The sequence below is a fragment of the Talpa occidentalis genome, unplaced genomic scaffold (assembly GCF_014898055.3).
Source record: "Talpa occidentalis isolate TD23 unplaced genomic scaffold, MPIMG_talOcc4v2.1 talOcc4.7, whole genome shotgun sequence".
Lineage (NCBI taxonomy): Eukaryota > Metazoa > Chordata > Mammalia > Eulipotyphla > Talpidae > Talpa > Talpa occidentalis.
Window position 1 is genome coordinate 3,963,100 of NW_023605083.1, and position 23,248 is coordinate 3,986,347.

At 52.6% G+C, this 23,248-nt stretch overlaps 1 protein-coding gene across 1 annotated transcript in view; it reads right to left on the minus strand.

Annotated features, from left to right (window-relative positions):
• Nucleotides 1-23,248, minus strand: part of GPR107 (G protein-coupled receptor 107) — a 51,765-nt gene that overhangs the window by 15,461 nt on the left and 13,056 nt on the right. The window contains exons 2-13 of the mRNA XM_037495435.2: nt 17,401-17,523; nt 17,061-17,111; nt 16,729-16,808; nt 13,995-14,137; nt 13,116-13,153; nt 11,894-11,950; nt 9,359-9,469; nt 8,339-8,472; nt 4,123-4,198; nt 2,952-3,025; nt 2,466-2,583; nt 577-707 (exon numbers count right to left, since the gene is read on the minus strand). Of these exons, the coding sequence (XP_037351332.1) occupies nt 577-707; nt 2,466-2,583; nt 2,952-3,025; nt 4,123-4,198; nt 8,339-8,472; nt 9,359-9,469; nt 11,894-11,950; nt 13,116-13,153; nt 13,995-14,137; nt 16,729-16,808; nt 17,061-17,111; nt 17,401-17,523 (1,136 nt within the window). The remainder of the gene's footprint in view (nt 1-576; nt 708-2,465; nt 2,584-2,951; nt 3,026-4,122; nt 4,199-8,338; nt 8,473-9,358; nt 9,470-11,893; nt 11,951-13,115; nt 13,154-13,994; nt 14,138-16,728; nt 16,809-17,060; nt 17,112-17,400; nt 17,524-23,248) is intronic.

Below are 23,248 nucleotides of genomic sequence, written 5' to 3' on the forward strand. Positions count from 1 at the left end.
CCTGGACTTCTCCAGTCCAGACCTAGCAGGCAGACCTATGGCTTCATGCAAAGCTGACATTTCATTGCCTGGAGAGTTCTAACTTGGCTGAGCCAGGTGGGCCTCCAGGGAGGGAGTCTTTTCTGGCTGGGGTGCTGCTAATTACTGTCATTACAGCTCGGGCAGGTGAATGCAACATTATTCAAGAAGATGCAGGCGGGGGTTCCAGGTAGAGTTCAAAGGCACCAAGGGAAAGACTGTCTGAGCTAGCACGAGTTTAGGTGAATGAACCTCCTCACCTTCCAGTCGACTGGGCAAGAAAAGGCCATTTATGGGATTTCTTCAACGCTCTCCCTTCTATTTTATGCTGCTACTAAGTTCCCATTTCCAGACTCTTCCTATGTCTACACTGCCAGCTTTGATGCCAGACTAGCTTATCAGACCCTGGGGGGGGGGACCTGATAAGGACACAGATCCCAGGGTCCTGTCCCTGGAGTCAGATTCTGGTCAGTTTGGGCCCCAGGAAGCTGTGCTTTTAACAGGTGACTTGGGCCAGGTCGGGAAGGGTGGCGTCAGCGGCGGGTGGGGCAGACTCACCACACCACAGGGAAGAGGATGGCCCCGCAGCACAGCAGGTCAACCAGGAAGAGGGAATCCTTCCACAAGCTGTACTCCGTCGTGCCCTCCTCAGTGGACTCTATGATGATGTAGGCCACGTTGGCCAGGACCTATGGAACACGAGAAGGCGCTGAGGCCCAGAGCAAGTGCGGACTTTAACACTAATGGGGTGGACACTGGGCCTCCACCCTACGGTCATGGCCTGGCTTCCAGCCCATGAGCTCTAGCCCTCTCCACTCGCCCAGCAAGCAGCAGCCCTGTGCCCACCTCATGCCTGCTCAGAGACGAGCCCTGTGACTCCATGGCAGGCAAGGGCATACAGAGGAGACCGCTCTACCTGGCGCCCTCTCAGGACACACACCTTTGGCGGCCTGAGCCTCCTTGTAAAGACTGAGTCAGGCAGCACACTGGAAACTGGGGGTGGGAGAGTGACTAGCGGGGGTGGAGGGAGGGAGGGAGAGAGAGAGGAAGAGGGAGAGAGGTGGGGAGGTGGCCTCAGCTGTTTCCACACCACTGAATCAGGTCTTCCCAGCCCAGGAGACAATGCAGAGTCACCCAGTTAAGCTGCTCCCGAATTCCTGGCTAGAAGAAAGCGTGAGGGAAGGAACAGTGACGGCCGGTGAATTCGCCAGGTTCGGCTCAGCAGGCGGGACCCCCAATTCCTTGCCATCCTGTCTGCACTCCACAAAAGGTGCTCTTGTCTCTGCTGTACCTCTCGGCCTCTGTCCTGTTTCTTTCTTTCAACATGTAGGCCAGGCCCATTTCTACCAAAAACTGTCCAGATCATTCCAACCTGGGCGATCACTCTACTCCTCCCACCACTGGTCAGGACATTCCTTCAATGCTGACATGTTCCCACTCTGGGACACGAAGGTGGCTGTGCTGGAAATGTGGACCCGCCATCTCCAAAGCTGAGTGGGCTGAGCTGAGGGCCTGCCTCACCCCTTGCCCCCGATGTGAGACCAGCTGACGAGAACAACTTCATCAGACATATGCTCTTAAGTCAGGCAGAGCACAGGGCTTGTCCGTGTGAGTTCTCCATGCTCTGCCTCCATTAAGACTGTTCTACATGAGACGAGGTTCCTCTCCTGAGGGCCCCAGCCTAGTGAGGCAGGCCACACACAGGGCACAGGGCCCCCCCGCCCCTCAACACAAGGCTGGAATAAATGTTCGCCCAACATCTACTTAATATTCTCCGTGTGCAAACTCACTGGTGTCATTTTCACAGTTTTAAAATAATTTGTTAATAAAGTCACCACGAACAGCTCAGCCTCTTTGCTAAAAGGACGCTTTGTCACAGGGTAAATGGACCCAGAGGGGGCCTCCCTGGTGGCGCAGGGGTTAAAGACACAGCACTGTCAAGCATCGACAGTCACTGCAGCACGAGTTCGATTCCCGGCCAGGGAGCTGACCCACATGGCACAGCAGACCTTTCCTGCCTCACCCGCTGCTCCCCTCAGCAGTGTATTTCAGTAGATCTGCCTGTTCTGTCCCCACTGTCTCTGGTGAATCCTCGCACACACACCCCACATCTCTGAACTGTACCCCAGTTCTTCGATGCATAAATAAATAAATCTTTAAAAAACAAAAATGGACCCAGAAGGTAGGCTGCATGCACCCCCCAGTTTTCAGCAGCTCTCTACAAACATGGGTGTCCACATGCCAGCGTGAAGATCACTGGGCGTTAAGCACCCCCATGGCTACGACCAGCGTCCCACTCAGTCAGAATCAGAATCCCAGTCTTCAGCCCCCACCATGGCCATAGCTGGGGCTTAAGGGCGAGTCACCCCTCTTCCTGGATCAGCCTGAAGCTGCGCCTGCTGAGAGCCCGACAGAGCAGGACAAGCAGATGTGGGTGGGCCCTGTACCTGGAGCGGGATGACAATCATGAAGATCTTCTTGTCTTTATCAGAAAGGATGTGCTTGATGAACGCCCAGCCAGTGCCTATGAGCGCGATGGTGATAAAGAGCAGCGCCCCTTTCAAGCTGGAAGAGAGAAGACATGCAGACGCCGGTGGGCTCTCCAGACCCTGCCCGAGTTCAGTGCTCACTCTCTCATGTGTTGCCCGTACAAGGCAGGAGGCGCCTGAAGTGGGCAACACTTCATTCTGGGCATGCAAACAGCTCCACACTCCAAAACCCAGGCAGCCAACCCCCACAGGGAGGCACCCCTTGCAGGAAGGAGCATGGCCACAAGCGTGGACAACTGCAGTGCTCCAGGGGGGCCTATGTCAGCCTCCATAGGTTGCCATAGGTTGCCAGGGAGGATAGGGCGACCCACGGGGCAGGCCTCTTCTTGCTGGCTCCCCCACTTGCTGCCAGTATGGCACCTGTCAGGGACCATGGGCACTTACAGGTGAGTGATGTAGTACACGACGGCCCAGCCCTCCATGGGGAAGCCCTGGGACGAGATGTAGTGGTAGTCGATCTGCAACAAACAGTCTCAGTGAGTCACGGGGCACGCGCCAGTGGAGAACCTCGTGAGGGGAGGACCCGATGCCTCCTGGCCGAGTCACAGTCAAGCGTGAGCCGCGCGCAAATGCCAGGGAGCCAAGACAGCTGGTGGCAGGTTTCAGAGTCACCACCATCCTCAGTTCACCTACGTTCTTCTTAACAAAGCCCAGGTCAGAGCACCACGGGTCTTTTCGGGGCCCTGCCGGGCACCGCGTTCCTTCCCGCCCCTGCTGCCCACACAACAGCAGGCCCGTGAAAAACCTGCATGGGGTCACCCAGCTCAACAGGGTTCTCTGAAAACCTCCTGCAAGTCCAGAGCTCCTCGAAGCCGCCGAGTGACAGGCTTCAGCGGCACGTCCTTACGCCTCCTGGCGAGGTGAGGCTCAATTTATTCAATTTGTTCTTCTCTCACAAATGGCCACCTAGAACTCCCAGTGCCTCCAACATCTTACGCGTCATTATCAATACGGTTCCCGTCTCCCCAAGGAGCCCTGAATGGGGAGCTGTCTGAACACCTGCCACTCCCTGCAGCTGGAGCTGGAGACACCTTTCCCCCAGCACCCTCTGAGGTGCAGGAGGGGTCTGGAGACCAACCCTCACAAGTGTGCTCCGGGACCCCTAGGGACTCACTCCCAAGGGCTAAACGGTCAAAGCTCAAGCTCAATTCTTATGTCTCAATCTGTAGAGGCCCCGTTTCCTCCCAGTAAGAGAAGTCAACACTGAACTTCAACTCAGATGGGAACATAGGGGATATTTAGAAAAATACCGGAAGTGCTGGGATCAATTCAGTAGGTGGCACTCTAATCTCAAGAAGTAACAAAAATAAACAATAGCACCACCACAGAAACAAGAGATGGGGGAACGCCAGGTCTGTGGGTGACACCAGAAACGGTCTGAGGTCTGGTCTGAGGAGCTGTGGTGATTTACCCCCATGGCAGCTGGAGGCTTCATGAGAAAGACGCTCTTTCATCTTTACCTTCCCATAATCTATCATGTCCTCTACTTTGTTTTTCCTGGTCATATGGGCACTGTACATCATTTTATAAATAGCCCCAAAATATTGGCACATACCGCATGGAACACCAACGAGAGAGACTTGGTGAAAGGTAGGGCCGCCATCAACCAGTGGATTTTAAATACATCATTCCTAAGGGAACAGACAAAAAGTAATTAAAGGAATATTCTAGGTTCTCAAAGCACAGCTGGAGCCCCAGGCATCACTAGGAGGTAGGAAGCACTACCTCAGCCAACTACAAACAGCAGCCTTTTTCACTTTCTTACAAAATCTTTTGGGCCTCCCCAGTGGCGCAGCGGTTGAGCGCTGGGTTGCGAAGCTGTCCGCAGCCTCTGCAGCACCGGTTCGATCCCTGGCTGCTCCCTGGGCCTCCAGAGGAGGGTCCCACATGGCACGCAGACCTCTCCTGCCGCCCGCTGCTCCCCTCAGCAGTGTACTTCGGTCCTTCTGCCTGTTCTGGCTCTGGTGAATTCTCTCACCCTCCCGCGCTTCTGACTGTACCCAGTACTTGTATAAATAAATAAAAATAAATCTTTAAAAAAAAAAATCTTTTTGGCAAAGTTTCTGCACATAAAAAATGGTTTCGAGCAGAGCCTGAAGCACCTCCACTGTATCATGCGAGGAGGAGGCGACAACACCAGGTGAGAAGCGCAGAGCCAGGAGAGCTGGGGACCCTGAGGACCCAGCATTGAGGCCCCACCCTGAGGGAGATCTGCAGTCTGGAGAAAGGGAGGGTTGAAGGGGCTGTAGGGTGGCCAAAGGGAAAGCTGGGGTGGTACACCCTCATGGATGGATCCTGCCCAATAACCCAGGCCAGTGGGATACAGCCCCTTCTCATGCCTCTACATGGGCCGGCCACCCTTTCACCAAGCATTAAACTCCCCTTCCTGCTCGGAACGCCCCTGACAGGACACTGCGAGACCATTATGGAGAACACTGTGACTCTAGTAACAGAACAAAGATGGGAGGATGACTCAAGGGGAACGCACGTGCTCCGCCATCAAGGCCCTCCATCAGGTCACGGCTACAGAGCATGGCAAGGAAGGGCACAGATGATCAACCCAGCAACAGACCCGCGAGCAGCTAAGGAACAGCCACGTGGGGACGGACAGAAGGTGACACCAAATTGTGGGACCAAGGACTGTTGAATCATCAGCACGGGAAAGGTGCCCAAACCTGCAGGGAGGGAGGGGAGCTGGGTCTCCACTTCCACAAGGGGACTCGGACGGCTATGTGTAAAACACACGCTTTGTCATCTTGGAGCAGGAAAGGGCTTCTCAAGATGCAAGAGGCAGTGTCCAAAGGACTAAAATTAGTCAGCTGACTCCATCAAGAGGAAAGATTTCCGTCCAACAATGAAGGCCGCAGACAAGTTTAACTGGAAGAAGAAACGCGCAATGTCTAAGACAGACAAGGGATTGAGGTCCAAAATATGCAAGCAACTCAGGCAAAGCAAAGCACAGAGACAAAACCCAACAGAAACAGATGCCAAGAACACAGGAGGTCACAAGAGGAGGCCCACATGGTGAGCACGCTCCTTCCCAGAGAGCCCGCAGCTCCAGTGTTCAGAGGAAATGTGCAAGGAATCGAGGCCCCAGTGCTCACTCCTCACACGGGCCAGCAAGACAAAGATGATGTCGGGGGCGAGAGCACGGGCCAACAGGCCCAGACACAGGGAGCAGTGCACGGGAGGCACTCTGGGGAGCACTTCAAACCCCCCCCACCACCAGCACAGCTCTGGGAACACAGCTCAGAGGCCACACAGAGCATGAGGGGACAGGAGGAGGGCGGACATGGCAGCATTGTTTGGGGGAGCAGAGGACAGAATTAATCGAGGGGGACTCACTAAGGGCAGGGGAGTGCAACATGGGCCACATACCCTGGAGGGCAAAGCACTTAGGACACTTATGTAAATACAACGATGGGACGAGATCTTGGATGCTGCTGTGTGGAGAATAGGAACATCTACAGTGTGGTACAGTTCACAGTACGGTTTGGGAGAATCAAAATGCATGGCTACAGGACAAGCACGATTCATCTGTAAGAAAATGTGACTATCCAGAACCCGCCTCCATCCCCTGGGCGCCTGTAGGGGGGGCTGGGGGTTCCGGGGGGCAGGGGGGTCAGGCTCAAGCGGGTGGGCTGGCATGGCAGATGAGGGGGGCCTGTGTCATCAGCTGACACTCAGCTTCCAGGCCCATTTCCTGCCGGGTACTTTCTTGGCCAGTGCCTATCTACTTGAAGGTCAAAAAGGAAGTGAAGGCCTGAAGAGTCTGATACCTGGAGCAGCCCCGAGATTTCCCCTAAGTACAAAACTTCCCCAAAGCACAAAACATCAGTGTGGGGCTCACTCCCGCCCCAGGCCACCCAGCTCGCAGCCCCCGTTCAACACAGACACTGGGTGGTGCTGTGAAGGCGGGAGCTCAGCTCTGAAGCCACAGCCAGCCTCAACCCTGGAGACCCCAAGCTCCCTAAGTCCCAGGAACCTCTGCTGAAAACAGGCAACACCCATCTGAAGGAGGGGGAGATTAGCCGAACTAAGCGACAGGAAGGAAGTGCCCGACTAGGCAGAGAGCAGGCCTCAACAGCCAGAGGCTGCTAGTTCTCCCGCCCCTCTCCCCCAGTCCCCTCCATGCTCTGGGGCCCAGGCTAGCAGTGGATGTGGGTTCCAGCCCTGTCAGCTGACTCGGCCTTGTCTCTCACTTCCCCCACTCAAGGCTCAATAAAAGGAGGCCAAGATCTTTCACTTCCTACCAGCTCTAGAGGCTACCAGCTTCCCCAGCAGCCTTGCAGTCACGTCCTTGGTTCAAATCTCCAACAGAACCAGCTGTAGGACTCCCGGAAATACATAGGGAAGGGGTGAAGGGCTTAAACAGCACATTTCTGTAGGCACACCCCACTTCAAAAGGAAGTCAAAAACTTCTGCAAAATAGGTCAGCCCCATTTAACCACAGATTTTAAGTTCTATCATATTCTATAAAAGTGGACCAGAGACAGTGCCTCTTGTATCACTAAATAAAGGGAAATTAATGTACCAGCAAGCAGCCAGTAAATTAGTTACCCACTTGTAAGGGCCCTGAATTTGCATAGCGCCCTGATTTGCAAAGCCATTATTTAGAGGGGAATCACATAACCGCCCAAGAAGCTCAGACTCTGAGGCAGACAGGGCTATCGCCCCAGTGCAGTGGCCAAGCACAGAGGCGTGGGTGGCAAGGCGCACAGGCTGGCTCCTAGTTCTGACTTTCTAATAAAGGCAAAAGCAAAACTTTCTTTAACAAAACCTTTTTTATAGGCTTAATTTGTAGGAGACATTTCTTCTTATTCACAGCTGCCTGACTCTCTAGTCCAAACACAATTACGTAAGGTCCTTCACAAGACACCAGGCGCTCTTTCCATCTGGGCCTGCAGAGGGCATGACTGCCCACGGGCCCAGCCACTCCCCAGGCCAGCCCCACGCCCCAGCGATGACGGCCACCAGAAGACACCCGGGCCCGGGACTAAAGCGGCCTCGATTCCCGTCCCGGTGCTCCTGGGGACAAGGTCATTGGTATTTGGGAGATACTTATGGTATGAATTTAAATTAACCTGTAAGAACAATGCCACAGTCACAGGCCAGCCTCCAGTTTATGGGCCTTAAAACACAGCAAACGCTTCACACTATTCCCTCACTGAAAATTACTGTTTTGTTCCCAACGTTCTTGGGAGGGCAGCGGAGAGCTCACTTGCGCACTAGCTCCACTAGAGAAGCAAGCACAGGAAGTTCAAGCCTCAGAGGTTTCAGAAGAGGCAGGAGCCAGGGAGGCGGCTGTGAAGAGGTGTGGTGCTCCAGGGAGAAGCCCTCTGGCCAGTGCCCGCTCGGCCAGCCTCTGGGCTGGTGTCCACAGTGCTAACAGCAGCCGCGCTCTCCCGGCGGGCAGTCACGGTCAGTGATCTCTCGAGAACAAATAGCCCTCGAAGGGGCCCAACATGTTCACTCTGAGTCTGGGTCGGCAGGGTCTTCCCCACGGAAATACTTGGCTTACACCTTTCACTTTGCTTGTAGCTACTGAAATACTGGGATCTGCTTTTGGTGCAAAGCAATGGGAAGAGGACAGCGAGGCAAGGTAAGGGCTTCCCCAGGCCCCGCCCAGACCCGCATGCTTCGGGGAAGATGCCCTCTGAAGAGAATGGATGGTTAGTGCCGATCTCTCCCGGGCCAGGAAGTCAGCAAAAGGTGAAATGACAGAAATCTCGGATGCCCGAGTGGAAGGGTGTGAGCAGGCGATGACGTACCGTCGTTTTCGAAGAACGTGAATCCAGATGGTCCCAGAAAGGCAAAAGAAAAAGGCCATCGAAATGTACAATTTAGGAAGAGGAATTTCTCCTGCTGAGAGGTAGCTATCGGGGTTCTTCTCCATGATGTCAATCTGAAACCAACATGAAACGGTTTTTACTTTCCAGGAACAGATCATGCCCATCGGGCCAGCTGGAATCTTCGCTGGTTCTCTTAAGCATCACAACGTGAACGCCAGCAGATGACATGTGCAGCTGAAGCACAAACGCGTCCTGAGTGGCTTTATGGCTCTGGCTTATGAAGCTGCGCGGCAGTGTCCTGCCCAGCAGCAGGGAGACCCTTCTGGTCTCCGCTTCTCTTACTCCGCTTAGGTATTCTAAAAACTTTTCTTATAGAGGGGGCCTCCCTGGTGGCGCAAGGAGTTAAGTTGCAGCACCATGAAGCAATCCATAGCCATTTCAGCCTGAATTTGATCCCAGCCAGGGAGCTGACCCATATGGCGCAGCAGACCTCTCCTGCCTCGCCCCCTGCTCCCCTCAGCAGTGTATTTCAGTAGATCCACTTGTTCTGCTCCCCATTCTCTCTGGTGAATCCCCTCACCCGCCACACCTCTGGCCGTACTCCAGTCCATGTATGCATAAATAAATAAATCTTAAAAAAAAAAAAACTGGGGCCTCCCCGGTGGCGCAACGGTTGAGTGCTGGGTTGCGAGGCTGCCCGCAGCCTCTGCAGCGCCGGTTAGATCCCTGGCCGCCAGGCGAGGGTCCCACATGGCGCGCAGACCTCTCCTGCCACCCGCTGCTCCCCTCAGCAGTGTGTTTTGTTGTTCTGCCTGTTCTGCTCTCCGCTCTGGCTCTGGTGAATTCTCTCACCTTCCCGCGCTTCTGACTGTACCCAGTGCTTGCATAAATAAATAAATCTTTAAAAAAACAAAAACAAAAACTTCTTATAAAGAAAGAAATATATCGCTTTTACACAGTTAACAGAACCCATGGGGGGGGGTGGCACGCAGTACTCACGTCAAGGCTGAACGAGAACTTGTCACTGGACCGAATTTCATTTCCGAGGCAGTTATGGAAATAAAGGCTGTAGAGCCCCTCCTGGTCGTCGGTGCTGATGTTAAAAGAAAACTGAAAGCAGAGAAGGAAGAATGTTAGGGCACGTGATCCTCGGCTCCATTTTGAAATCTACGAAATAGATCAAGGTACTCTGGACAGAAGGAACAAAAAGCCCCCCAATGAAATTCTCCCAGAACAGAACTTACACAGATGTGCTCTTAATTCTGATTCTCTCCCAATGTGCATTTCCGAGCAGGCAGGGAAGCTGACAGGATGCACAGCGCCAGCTCCTGCCCTGCTCTGGGGTCCCACAACCGACATCTCACTACACTCGCCAACCACGCATCACCCTCCGGGATGGTCTCCAGAGAGGCACCCAAGACGCACTCACCCAGTTTTCAAGCCAACGTGTAATTTTGCCCTTTAGGTAAAAAGCCTTCCTGGCGTAGGAGGGAGGCCCGTCGGGTAGCTGAAAAGGTGGAGGCTGCCACTCCCTCACCGATGCCTGCACCTAATGGGCTGTTTTCCCCATTGGACATTTTTCTATGGTTTTCACTTTTCACATGTTCCAATGACACATACATACTTACGAAGGTCACAACCTATGGCTCTGTGCTCAAGTCTAAAGATTTGATTGTGAACAGTAAAAAAAGGTAGCAGTGGAAAGAAATCTGCCTCAGATGTGTTGCTGAGGGCTTTTAGACAGAGAGTAGACTACACAGAGGCAAAGACAGGACACCACCATCAGGGTGGGGTGCTAACACTTGCCTCACAGGGCGACTAGGCAGTTGGGGAAGGACGTGAGGGACCAGGGCGGGGATCCTGGGGTGCGAGCTCTATTTCTTGCCCAGGGTGATGGTTACAAAGGTGATATTTATGACTATCTGTGCCCAACAAACATAACTACACACACACCCCTCTGCATGGTCACTGTACCTCACAAGTTAAGAGGATGGGGTGGGGAGGAAAGAGAGATCTAACAAAAAGATGGAAATAAAAGGCCAAGACTCCTCAGGCTGAATCACCGTCTCTAAACCGACTCATGCTATCAACATGAACGCGCTTCCGTCCAGAGGACAGGCAGGGAAAGAAACGCTTCTAAACTCACCAATTATAGACCCCTGTGATATTGCTAACACACATATCTTAAAAACCAATAGAACCACCATGTAGAGCTGCACCTGACACCTAAAGACACCAAAAGGCCAGAACGCACAGTTGAGAGCTGGGACAGGCCCTGGCAGTCCCTTTCGGCCTTGGGGTGGATGAACTGTGAGTGCCGGACACTGGGTGGCACAGGAGGGACAAAGCTGTCCAAAAGTGGGAGGGAACTAAGGAGGGGGCAGCAGGGAGCCCCCGCTGACCTCTTTAAGGATGGGGGGCCAGAGAAGAGCAACCTGCCCCCTCCGATTGCTGACAGAAGCAGGGGTGGCAGCCACGGTCTACCCTACGGGGCCCTCCTTTGGGACTTCACAAAAACATTTAAACGTGCGTGTACATTTAAAAGGACAGGTTTACTACAAAAAGGAAAAAGAAAAGGAGAGGCAGCTGCACAGGCACCGACGGGCCGGAGGGACGCCCGACAAGCACCGGCACTTCCTTACGAAGGCAGTAAAGCAAAGTAATTCAACGCCTCGGCCTTGGAGGCAGACCAACCTCAGAGTGAATCCACATTATTTAAGCTCTCCGAGGCTGTTTCCTCATCGGTAAAAGAGGAACAACAACAGCACCTACATCACAGAGTCGCTGCAAGGATGATCTGAGACAATACCGCACGCTCTCAGCACAGGGCCCAGCCTGCGTCCACTCACTCGTCTCCACAGTCACTGATGGAGAGCCCGCTGGGGCCAGGCCCGAGACCAGGCAGTTCACACATATCAGAGTCACACAGATGAGAAGTCCCTGCCCTTTAAGCTACCTCCTGAAGGTAAAGGCAGGCAATAAACACTACAGCAGTGCTGCTCGGGGCTCACTGCCAGGGGCAAAGGCAGAGCAGGGGAGGGAAGGAGCGTGCTGTATTCAAAATAGGGCAACTGGAAGCTTTGCTGAGGAGGTGACATTTGAGCAAAGACTTGAAGGAGGAAGAAATTAAGCTGGGTGGCTTCTGAGGACACTCATGTGCAGGTACAGGGGAGAGCTGGCAGGTCACTCAGGACTCAGTCATCCTAGTGACTGCCAATGGTCCTTTCAGCAGTGGATTTCTGTGCTTCTGGCACATTCTGAATGAGAGGAGAGGAGTTGTGGGGATAGCCAGGCAGAACTGGGCTGGAATCTGGGTTGAGTCAATTAATTACCGGGACATCCACGAGCTACTCACTCGGGGAAACCTCCGGTCTGGTCAGGGTGCACCTGCAGGCGTGCCAGGGGAGACCTGCCACGCAGCGAGAAGGGCCTGCCGAATCATGCTACTCCCCCATGCAAAATCCCTGAATGAATTCTCCCTTTTATACTGTAGATAGAAATCTTGTGAAACTTTATTCAAACAAGAATACATACCTGAAATGAAACTGCCCCATTACTATTGTGAATAGAAAAGGATTTCTCTCCCATTGCCTAAAAAGACAGAACAATCTATTTTAGGATGATACAGGAAGGAAATCATGTTAATTAAAATTTAAATGTAAAAATAGTGTTTTAAAACCTAAATTTGCTGTCCTTCCAAAAACACTCTGATTTCAAACACTCTTTCAAGAAGTCTGAAAACCCCTTTCACAGAGGGGAATGGTAGTTTCTCCCGTTTCCTTTTCTCAGCTGTCAATTCTGCCTCTGTATTAACCCTATTCCCAGCTCCTCTCCCTGCCACAGCACTTCCCTGGGCTACATCTTCAGCAAGACTGGGAGCGCCACACCCGGTCACACCCCGACACATCCACCACTGAGCTCCGGTCCCCATCCAAATGACCCACACACTGCCCTTGGCACCATTCATCAGTAAAAAGCAGTGAACAGCCAATACCCTAACTGCAGGGCTGTGCTCTGAATAATCACACTGAATGCCAGGAGACAGAAAGGAGCATGTACTGCACAATTCATCTGTGCAAAGTTCTATAAAACTAATCTATTGTGACAGGTCAGTGGTAGCTTGGAGATAGGAGGATGGCACAGGGGCAGGAAAAACTTCTAGAGTGAGGGTATGTTCACTATCTGGATTGTGGGGGTGGTTTCACAGATGTACCCATAAGTCAAAACTCACCAGAATGTCGCTTTAAATACCACAGTCTACTGTATGACAATTAAAACAAGAGTCTGCCACCTGCACACCACCTGGGTCACCTGCTTTCCTCGTCACAAGCCCATGACAAATTCCTGCTTCCTGTGCACCAACACCCCCTGCTGCTCGGCACCAGGTCATCTAAGAGCCCTTTCTCGCTCCCAAACACATACCTCTGCCTTCAAAACAGGTAGTGCCCAACTCCCATCAGGCTCGTTCCCACCTTCCTGGCAGTGACATCTTCACCACCGCCCCTTCTCCCCCTTCTTCACACAGATCCACCAACTTCAAGCTCAGGCCTGGTGACATCTTTCAGAGGGCTCAGCTTCCTTCTCCCCTCACTATCTGAGCCTGCTGCACAACTGCTCTGTGTGTGTGTGTGTGTGTGTGTGTGTGTAATGTGGGGGGGGGGCACTGTACATTCCTGTGTATGTAAATACACTCCATGTGACACACGCACACACCCAGAAGAGCTGAGCACAAGTGAAGTGAGTGGCTAGTTCTTACCTTTGAATCCACTGTGCTTCCTTTAGACTTCTCATCACCTAGAAGCAGAAACAGAAAAGTATTACCGCAGGACCCCACTGCTATCTGCCACTGCGTCACTTTTTGCGGCCTAGCTTGTCTAATAACAGATTAAAAGAAAAAGGCAAGGCCCTCTGCTGTCCTGTGGACCACCATCTCTTCAAACCCCAAAACAACCCTGAGCTACAGTAAGTGGCAAAGGTGGACCCGTCACATCACTGACGCAATCTAACAAATAACCTCATTTAGTACCCAGGGGCTCGTCTCTGAGTGGCCGAGTGTGAGTGGTAGCATCCAGAGACGCCACCTGGAGTGACTTTCCTTGCTTCCTAAACAAATTACATTTGAAAACAGATTGTTTCTAAAAATATATCAGATTTATTTATACACACAGAAAAATAAACAGCAAATAATACGAGCATTAATGCATGCTTTTTCCACAGCAACAAGTGTTGAGGTTAATGTCTTCTTTCACGGAACAAGAAGGCATTCTATGCCTATTTTCACTTAAGATACTTTTCATAGGAGGGCCTCCCTGGTGGCTCAGGGGTTAAGTCTCAGCACGAGTTCGATCCCTGGCCAGGGACCTACACACATGGCGCAGCAGACCTCTCCTGTCTCCCCGCAGCTGCCCTCAGCAGTGTATTTCAGTAGATCCACCTCTTCCGCTTCCCACTCTGTCTCTGGTGAATCCTCTCACCCCCTGCACCTCTGGCCTACACCCCAGTTCTTGTATGCATAAATAAATCTTAAAAAAAAAAAAAAAAAAAGATAATGCTAAGACTATGTTTGTGCTCAGGAACAATAAGGAATCCACAAAGCGGGGCGGAAAGGAAGCACTCGCTCCCCCGTGCAGCTTACCTGTCTTTTTCTGGGTCTGATTGTGTGCTGAAGCAGGGGGGCCACCCCCGGACTCCTGGCGCTGCCCAAGGACTTTCTCATCCTTGTTCACAAAGATCTTCGGTAACTGGGTACCAGCTTCTGGTGGGGATCTTATTTTCACTCTACATTCAAACAGGAAAGAAGGACACGTTCAAAGCAGAGCTCTGGCCACGCAAGTGCATGTGGCAGGCCCGGGGGCGGCGCTGAATCCTCCATGACGTCATGTGCAGAGTCGACAGAAAAATAAACAGCTGAAATGGAGACTCATGGAGGTTGAGGAGCTCACGGAGGGCACAGGGCACAGGCTAGCAGGGAGCTAGGCGAGGACTTGGGTGGTCTCACTCGAAAGCTTACGTTCTTGGCAACCAGGTGACTCTGTTCAGCAATGGGCGCACAGGGAAATGGAATGAGAGGTCAGAAAGCCAATAAAAAGTTAAAGCGCAGTCTCGGGGCACGTGAAGGGCAGTGGGTGGTGGCGGCAGCAGCCAGCCTGAGAGCTACTTCCACCTTCTCTTCAACAGACTGACCAGGAAGGGTGGGGTGGCTCTATGGCTGAGGCAGCGTGGGGCTGACCAGCTCAATGTGAAGGGAAGTGCTTCTCTCAGGGCCCTAGCTGGACGGGAGAAGTGAAGCAGAGCCATCTGGTGACAGCTAAGGAGACCACAGAGAGGAAGCAGGGGCCCAGGAGGGTAGAGCAGAGACAAAAAGGCCACACAACCCTCGCCGGGAAGCCGTTGCAGCCTCTTCTCACTTGCAGCCCAGCTGTCCACACTCTGGATGTTCCCTGAGGTGAACAAGCAGTGTCTTCTCGGGTTAAGCCAGTCTCCACCAAGTCTTTTGTTGCTTTTTAAAAAATTTATTTATTTATGCATACAAGAACTGGGGTACAGGCCAGAGGTGTGGGTGGGGTGGTGAGAGGGTTCACCAGAGACAGAGTGGGGAGCAGAACAGGCAGACTGACTGAAATACACTGCTGAGGGGAGCAGCGGGCGAGACAGGAGAGGTCTGCTAGGCCATGTGGGTTGCTCCCTGGGCGGGGATCAAACTCATGCTGCAGTGGCTATGGATAGCTTCATAGGTTGCATCTTAACCCCCTGCGCCACCAGGGAGGCCCCAGATTAGTTTTCTTGAATGGAAACAGAAATTATCCTGGGAAATCTTCGCCAAGTCAGGGTCTAAATAGTTTCATGCAAAGCACAACCGTTTGCTCATTTTCAGTGTAGAACTTCTGATAGTCTTCTTGCCTCTAACCTCCCTCAGCTCAATCCCACCCTCAGGGATGGTGGTTGAGGTGTTAAAGGCTGTTTGAGGGCCTCCCTGGTGGCACAAAGGGTTAAGCACAGCACTATGAAGCAATCTGCAGCCACTGCGGCATGAGTTTGATCCCCGCCCAGGGAGCTACCCACATGGTACAGCAGACCTCTTCTGTCTTCCTGCTGCCCCCTCAGCAGTGTATTTCAGTCAGTCTGCCTGTTCTGCTCTCCACTCTATCTCTGGTTAATCCTCTAACCCCCCGCACCTCTGGCCTGTACCCCAGTTCTTGTATGCATAATTTAAAACAAAAGGCCGGGCCTCCCCGGTGGCGCAGCAGTTGAGCGCTGGGTTGCGAAGCTGCCCGCAGCCTCTGCGGCGCCGGTTCGATCCCCGGCTGCTCCCCGGCCACCGGAGGAGGGTCCCGCATGGCGCGCAGACCTCTCCTGCCGCCCGCTGCTCCCCTCAGCAGTGTACTTCGGTCCTTCTGCCTGCTCTGCTCCCCGCTCTGGCTCTGGTGAATTCTCTTACCCTCTCGCGCTTCTGACTGTACCCAGTGCTTGTATAAACAAAAAAACAAACAAACAAACAAATAAATAAATAAATAAAGCATGCCTCTATTAAAAAAAAAAAACAAAAGGCCGTTTAAGCATGCCACCCTCAACGTAAAACCCCTTGAAGGCTCCCGGAGACCATGCACGGGGAGTCTAAGCAGCAGAGAGCTAGAATGTGCTGAGCAGAAAACCCCAGGCCCAACAGAAGTCACAAAGTACAAGTGCCTTTCAGAGACCGAAAGGCCAGCAGTCCACACAACCATCCCAGGAGCCGATGGGGTTATTAAGCGGGAGGTAAGGACCCCAAGGCCCACAGTCACACAGCTGGGGGTGGGGTGTGGAAACAGGCCGGCTCCAAAGTTGGTGATCTTGGTCACCAGGCTACAGCTGTGGGACCACTCAGGCCAGGGCCACTGAGCCCCAGTCTCCTTCAAGAGCCTAAGCTCCTTGGACTGGCACACGAGACATTCCTTTATTAAGGCCCAGGCCCAGCCCCGCCTCCTCCACGTCCCTTCCACCTTCCTTACCCATCATTAATGGGCCCTGCACTGAAGCCACCAGCTCTTTCCGCTACCCAGCCTCTGAGTACCACACTGGCTTGCCGAGCGCACCTCCCTTCCTTACTCATCGGGTACAGTCCATTCCAACCTCACCCGGAGCCTTCCCTTCCCTCCAGCACAGGTGGGCCTGCGCCCTGCCCTTCTCTAAGTTGTGGTCATCTGTATTATTCTCTTTCCCTCATCAGCCTGTCAGCTCCCCCTGGGCCAGCCGGGCCGCCACCTCCCGAGGGACTGTCATCCACCAGCACTGAATGTGGGGGACGTGGCAGACACTCAATGCCAGCTTCCCCACCAAACTCCCCCGAAGCTGACTCTCGGGGGAACTGAAGGAACATCAGAATTACTTACTCACTTCTGGAGATGTCTAGGATTAGAAAGGTGTCAGAGACAGATTGTTTCTTTAAAATACAGTAATTCACATCTTCATCCTGAGGAAGAAAGACCCAATTTACATCATCTTATTCACTCACAGCAGAACAACAGCAAGAGTCTCCAGGACAAAGGCAAGCCAGTGGCCCCACCTCCACTGCAAATAGTAAGCACAAGTGGGGGTGCTCAGAGATGCTTGGGGGTCAAAGCAGCTGCCACCTCAAGCCCAGGTACGGAGAGGAAACAGGGTTCCCACACTCCGTGCTCAGCTCAAGGGAAGGGGATGACCAGGTCGCGCGGTGGACACTCACCATGTAGGCGGGGAAGCCATCGTTCTTCGTGCGGTCGAGGCTAAACCCGATCTGAGGGGCGAGAAGAGGAGCAGAGGTGAGACGGGGTGGGCTGGGCACCCTTCCTGCCCGAGGTGCAGGGAGGCTGCCCCTCCTGGCCTGCTTGCCTGGCGTCCTTCCTTAGCGTTCACTTTGTAAGAAGGCTCGCTAATCACCAAAATGTTCAAGAGTTCGAGCTTAAGTGTTAAAGCGAAACTATCCGATGTCTGCTCACAAGTGACATTTTTCTCCAAATTCCCACAGTGCAGACCCGGGCAGGGACGCCGCCAGCAGAAGCAGGTGCCGGCCTCAGAAGACTCACCGACGCGTCCTCGTCTGCGGCTTTGTCGGGCTTGCTCACGGACAGGCTGCTGACGTTGACCACCATGTACCCATCCCTGAAGAAGCCGAAGGTGTTCAGGTGGACCTTATGCCTCACGTCGTCCTTGAAGAGATGAGCAGGGACAGAATGAGTGAGGTGGAGGAGCCCACTTGCTTTGACCCCTGCTCTGCTCGGAGAGCTCGGTGTCTCGCTTCCGGCCGCGAGCCAATGTGGCCGCACACCCGGTGACACACGCAGCATGTCCTCACTGCGCGCCAAAGACTGGAGACGACCAGACAGAAACTCAAAAGAACCAGAGTTTCACAGAAGGAAGACCGCAGCAGGCGGGACTCCTTCCGAGGTCTGCTTCGGGGTCCCGGACTGACTTGGGGAGGGCCAGCATGTGAACTGCGGGCAGGAGGAACACTGACCCAGGCAGGGGCACCATCCTGCTGTACCAGGTCTGGCAGCCGGTGGGCATTCTGGGCATTTGACATTCTTGGGGGCGGCCGGGAGGGGAAGGAGGGAGATGGGGCACCGAGAAGCACTTGTCTACATGGGCCTTGTGTGAGCCTGGCGTGCTCAAGGCCGGCACTGCACGCCCCCTTTCTAATCCAGTATGCACATTTTCACAAAGGCCCATTTACCTCTGAACATACTGTATGTGGTGGATTTTCAGGGAAGGGAGCCTTATGTAAAAGGAGACAGAATCTTCTGGACAGTCATCCCAAGGGTTGCTGCACCGGCCCGCAGCAGCCCAACCCTACCACACATGCTTGCAATGGTTCCCCGAGGGGGGATTCCGACCTCAACTAAGGCAACACAATTTAAGACCAACAGAAAAATGATATTAGCGAATCCTTCTAAGCTTGAGGTTCCACAGACACGTCATACTGTGTAAAATTGTGTTTTTTACATTGAGAACTATCTGCCTAAACTGGAAGACCTTCAAGAAGTTAGCCATGAGTTACTAACGTTCTTAAGTAGCCCCAAAAGGTCAGGCACTATGCTAAATACTTTCCTATAAAACTTGGCATTTGGCAGCACCTCAAATCTGCACAGTCATGTTTGCCAGCGCTGGTTTCTTGTTCAGGTTTGAAAATTCCAACCTTTGTTTCTTTACATTTAACTCTGGTTGCTTTACAACATGCTCAGGTGTTCTGGGGGGCCTTACTCTGCCGACTTGGCGTGACAGCTTGTGGTGTTTTTCCAGACTTGGCTCTCCGGCCACCCCGGCAGCTGGCACTGAGGTCTGTGATGGGATCTTCAGCAGGCACGTGTCCACTGCCCCCGCCCAGTCCCGAGCACAGCTAAGACATTTCATTCTCATTGAGAGTCCACGCTGTGGCCAGAGAGGGACAGTTCCCCGTGCCTTGCCGGCCTGTGCCTAGGGCTTTGGCTCCAGCTCCATAGCAACAGATGTTAAAATGCAATGGCCAAGACCCAGGACCCCTGTTCTGGGGAGCCTTTTACCCACTAGGGAAAAAGTTCCTTCTGCTCCACTCCCCCTTCCTGTTTATTTGACCCCGAGATACTCCTCTATAGCAGGTTTACTGGATTCTACTTCCTGCTGGGTTGGAGTAGCTTGCAGTAAGTCGGAGTTCTAGGGGAGAATTAAGAAGGCAGATAGGCCCCAATTTGTCTGCTGGCAGGCACTGGAGGACTGCTAGACCACGAAAGCCAGAAAGTCCTTCTGAGGATTCGGAGAGACTCATCCCCACAGAAAATGACTTGAGGGACTATCTAAGTTCTCCCAAGGGCAGTACCAGGCCACCCTGATCCTACACACAGAAGAGAGAATTTAATTCAGCCACATATGACAGGTGCCTTAGAACATTAGGGCTTCATACGCTGGCAGAACCCACAGAGGAGCAGGGCTGCAGCGAGAGAATGAAGGGAAGAGACCACATTCCTGCCACACACAGTATGGCGGTGAGTCTTGCAGACATAAACAATATAAGCAAAACAGGCCACATTCACCACAGGTGTAATAATTCCCAGGCACAGGGAATGAGCTATGGTGACAAAGTCAGGATGGCAGTTATTCTCAGGAGGGAGAACCTTTGGGGTCACTTGGCGGAGGGGGTCTGAGGTCTGAGGGGCTTCCAGAAGTGCCTGGTGACATGTTTCTTGCTAGTTGCATTAGTGTCTTGACACTGGAAATTCATTGAGCTGCCTGCTTAGGAGAATTTTTAAATCATGTACATTGTGTATCAACAAAATTTAAACTTTAAGTGTGCTTGTCCTAATTCATCCTGCATTTAGATGTAGTGTAGCCAAATGGAGGCTCAGTAAGCTGCTTCTGGACACACACAGCCCACCACATCCCTCTTTTCTAGGCTGGGAGAGGCACGAGAAATGTCTCCTTTGCAACCTTCTAACAATTGTTCTTTCCGCATTAGTAGTACATCTCTTTACATTCATTTTTGAAGAACATTTTAAATAATTATAACCGCAGGGGGCTCCCTGGTGGCACAAGGGGTTAAGTCTCAGCACTATGAAGCTATCTCCAGCCTCTGCAGCATGAGTTTGATCCCTGGCCAGGGAGCTACCCACATGGTGCAGCAAACCTCTCCTGTCTCTCCGCTGCTCCCCTCAGCAATGTATTTCATCAGTCTGCCTGTTCTGTTCCCCACTCTGTCTCTGGTGAATCCTCTCACACCCCATACCTCTGGCCTTACCCCAGTTCTTGTATGCATAAATAAATCTTAAAAAAAATATAACTACAGCAAAACTCCAAGTTTCCAGCACTTACCATGAACCTGCTCATGTGCCAAGGGTTTTCCTGTGACTTCTATCCTCCCTGACCCACTGTGGTTCTTCACCCACCACTGGGATGAACACACAAGCTCAGAGGTGCAACGACTAGCCCAGACCCCCCCCCCGACCCCGCAGAGGGGAAGCCAGGATTCCAAGACAGATCTGTAATAAAGGTCATTTAACACCACCGTTTCGTAGTAAGGGAAAATAATCCTGAAATATCAAGTGCAGACTGGATGACTGAGAGGAATGCACAAGCCCTAGAGACATAGCACTTATCAAGACTAAATCACAAAGGATAGAAAATCTGAACCAACGGGGGGCCTCCCTGGTGGCACAAGGGGTTAAGCCCCGCACTATGAAGCAATTCGCAGCCTCTGCAACACGAGTTCCATCCCCGGCCGGCCAGGGAGCCACCCACATGGCGCAGCAGACCTCTCCTGTCTCACCCGCTGCTCCCCTCAGCAGTGTGTTTCAGTCAGTCTGCCTGTTCTGTTCCCCGCTCTGTCTCTGGTGAATCCTCTCACCTCCCACACCTCTGGCCTGCACCCCAGCTCTTGTATGCATAAATAAATAAATCTTAAAAAAAAAAAAAAATCTGAACCAACGACAACAAGTCAGGAGATCAGAAATCAAACAGTTAAGGAAAAACAAGCACCAATCCTTCCCAACTCTTCCCAAAAATAGAAGTGGAGGAACACTTCCAAATTCGTTTTTGGAGGCCAGTGTTATGCTGCTGGCAAAGCCAGACAAGGACACCACCAGAAAAGGAAGCTTCAGGTCACCGTCCTTGCTGAACAGAGATGCAAAATTCCTCAAAACACTCGCAGGCCAAATGCCGCGGCACCGCAGGAGACCACGGGCCACGGCGGCGGGGGACTGGCCTGGTCAACTCGGACAGACCAACGGCCACGCCGTACAGACAAAATGATTGTTTCAGCAAAGGCAGAAAAAGCATTCGACAAAAACACCACCCTTTCATGACAAAGACTCTCGACAAACTCGGGGCGCAGCAATGTCCCTGGGCGTCCCACGCCCGCATCCTCCTCAGCAGGGAGCGCCGAGGAGCCCTGCCTCTAAGTCAGCAGCAAGACAGGACGCCCGCTGTCCCCTCTGGTCCCCGAGCTGGGGCTTGTGAACTAAAGAGAGGGAGAGGGGCCTGGCTCGGGGAGCCCCGCAGCGCCACGCTCGCGTGTCCAAGGGGAGGGGAGGGCGGGGGTGGGATTTGAGGCAGGTGACGCCGGCGACACGCGAGACTCCGGGCTGGGTGGCGAGAAGTGAAGAAGGAAAGGTTTCGCGAAAACATGCTGGTGTTTTGGAGGAAGCGTGAGGGGGCGGGGGGCGGGTAAGAGCCGCTGACTTCTGTTGGGGGTGCTTAGGAGAGAGCCGGGAGGAGAGGGGCGCAGGCAGCGAGTGAGCGTGCCCACAGTTCAGACTGGAGCTCTGATCTGGAGAGCGACGTGTGAGAAAAAACACTCCCCCAGCCCATGAAGACAACTGTGATTTTGGTGTATTTTCTCTTCCCGACCCCAGTATAAAACTGTTTCATGCCGACAGTTCTGCTCTTGTGACCAAAGACCAGAAGGTCAGGAAATGCGTTTGCTCAAATATCCCCAACAATTTTGCATTAAACTGTTTTCAGATCTAAAGCAAGAGGAGCAATGACACTTCAATATAGTTTTTCTCACAAACTGAACTGCAGGAAATAAAAACAGCTCAGAGCTGGGCCTCCCTGGTGGCCTAGGGGTAATTCTCAGCGCTACCACCACAACGGCCTGAGTTCAATCCCCAGCCAGGGAGCTAGCCACATGGCGCAGCTGACCTCTCCTGTTTCCCTGCCGCTCCCCTCAGCAGCGATTTCAGTGGAGCTGCCCATTCTGCTCCCTACTCTGTCTCTGGTAAATCCTCTCACCCCCCCACCCACTCTCTGGCCCACACCCCAGTTCTATGTAAAAGTAAAATCTAAACAAACAAACAAAAACAGCTCAGAGCTAAGAGGGCTGGAAGTCGGCAGCCCAGCCCTGTCCACCGCCACAGCCTCTGTCTAGAACAGAGCCTGCGGAGCATGTAACAGATACCTGGAGAACAGTGGGTAAGGGAGGAGAAGATGTAAGTTACAAAGTTACCTAGTAAGATGAAAATCCGCTCAATGAATATGCATATACGAGTATATGCATATATGTGTATATATGCATACATAGGTTTGTCATAATAAAATGTTTACGTACATATCTTTTCTTGAGACTTTCTGCTTACACTCAACCCCAGCTAGCACAGATCCTATAAGTAAGTGCTTCTTACCTGACTAGCCCAAAAGTTAAAGAGCACTTAAAGGCTGTTGGGGTGCCAACCCAGACCTGCCTATTCCACAGGCATGCTCTTTCTTGCGCTGCATGAAGCCGCTGGTATAAAGTTTTGCTTATCTGAGTTACAACCTATAGATAATTATAAAAGTCAAAAACCCACCCAAGAAATGCCCAAATTAAATCAAAGCACACAAAGTCTTAGCAAGACACTTCCTGGTCACTGTCGCACAGGCAGCAGCTCCCTAAAGGCTGGAACTACCAGTCACCTTAATATTCTGCATTTGTAAAATTTGTCCATGATGTAAGAGCTACCTTCAGACCATCTTTAACATAAAATTTGGACTCTCCTTTTTTTTCATCAGTAAGAATTAGAAAATTGGGCCTCCCCGGTGGCGCAGCGGTTGAGCGCTGGGTTGCGAAGTTGCCCGCGGCCTCTGCGGCGCCAGTTCGATCCCCGGCTGCTCCCCGGCCACGGGGCGAGGGTCCCACATGGCGCGCAGGCCCCTCCTGCCGCCTGCTGCTCCCCTCAGCAGTGTACTTCAGTCCTTCTGCCTGCTCTGCTCCCCGCTCTGGCTCTGGTGAATTCTCTCACCCTCCCGCGCTTCTGACTGTACCCAGTGCTTGTATGTATAAATAAATAAATAAATCTTTAAAAAAAAATTAGAAAATTACTATTAAAATAACATTAATGGTCATTTAAATATTACCATTTATTCACAGCTATGAGTCAGAAAATAAATGTTTATCGAATAAATGAAAGGAAATTACCTGTCATCCAGAAA